The 1,015-nt window shown below is 43.1% G+C and overlaps 1 protein-coding gene across 1 annotated transcript; it reads left to right on the top strand.

Annotated features, from left to right (window-relative positions):
- Window positions 1–158: 158 nt before the first annotated feature.
- LOC107731375 (stonustoxin subunit beta-like) lies at window positions 159–730 on the top strand (the record flags this gene model as incomplete). Its single annotated transcript, XM_016542433.1, has 1 exon — window positions 159–730. A coding segment is annotated over one exon (572 nt), but the record flags the coding sequence as incomplete, so codon positions are not given.
- Between the last annotated feature and the right edge of the window lie 285 nt (window positions 731–1,015).

Raw genomic sequence — 1,015 nt, 5'->3', positions numbered from 1 at the left:
CTCACACACATACACACACACTCTCTCTCTCTCTCACACACACACTCATATATAAAACACACACACACACTCACACACTCATATATAAAACACACACACTCATATATAAAACACACACAGACAGCTGTAGTGATTGTTATTTTTATAAATGTCTCTGTTCTTGTGTTCAGATGCTTGTTTTCTCACACTGGATCCAAACACAGCACACACTCGTCTCAGTCTGTCTGAGGAGAACAGAAAGGTGACAGGTGCGGAAGAGGATCAGCCGTATCCTGATCATCCAGACAGATTTGATCGTGTGCTTCAGCTGTTGTGTAGAGAGAGTGTGTGTGGACGCTGTTACTGGGAGATTAAGTGCAGTGGAGATGTGTCTATATCAGTGTCATATAAGAGCATCAGCAGGAAGGGATGGGGTGATGAGTGTTGGTTTGGATCTAATGATCAGTCCTGGAGTTTGATCTGCTCTCCCTTCAGTTACTCATTCAGACACAATAGCAAACACACTGCTCTCCCTGTGAAGCCCATCAGCAGGAGAATAGGACTGTATGATGATGATGATGATGATGATAACAGTAGAATAGGAGTGTATGTGGATCAGAGTGCAGGAACTCTGTCCTTCTACAGCGTCTCTGACACAATGAGCCTCATCCACACAGTCCAGACCACATTCACTCAGCCGCTCTATCCTGGGTTTTATGTTTTTATTGGGTCAACAGTGAAACTGATTTGATGTATCAGAATAGATTGATGAATTATTATACCTATAATTCTTTGAGCTACATGATAAATCAGTAACTGTAATAAATCCTCATATAGATAGTAAAATCAGTGTGTGTGTGTGTGTGTGAGAGTGAGAGTGTGTGTGTGTGTGTGTGTGTGTGAGAGTGTGTGTGTGTGTAGTGTGTGTGTGAGTGTGTCTGTGTGTGTGTGTGTGTTGTGTGTGTGTGTAGTGTGTTTGTGCGTGTGTGTGTGTGTGCGTGTGTGTGTGAGTGAGTGTGTGTGTGTGTGTGTGTGT

The sequence above is a fragment of the Sinocyclocheilus rhinocerous genome, unplaced genomic scaffold, assembly GCF_001515625.1.
Source record: "Sinocyclocheilus rhinocerous isolate Xijiao unplaced genomic scaffold, SAMN03320098_v1.1 scaffold22916, whole genome shotgun sequence".
In the NCBI taxonomy this organism is placed as follows: domain Eukaryota; kingdom Metazoa; phylum Chordata; class Actinopteri; order Cypriniformes; family Cyprinidae; genus Sinocyclocheilus; species Sinocyclocheilus rhinocerous.
The sequence above is the reverse complement of the archived record's forward strand: the minus strand, read 5'-3'. Positions and strand labels throughout refer to the sequence as shown.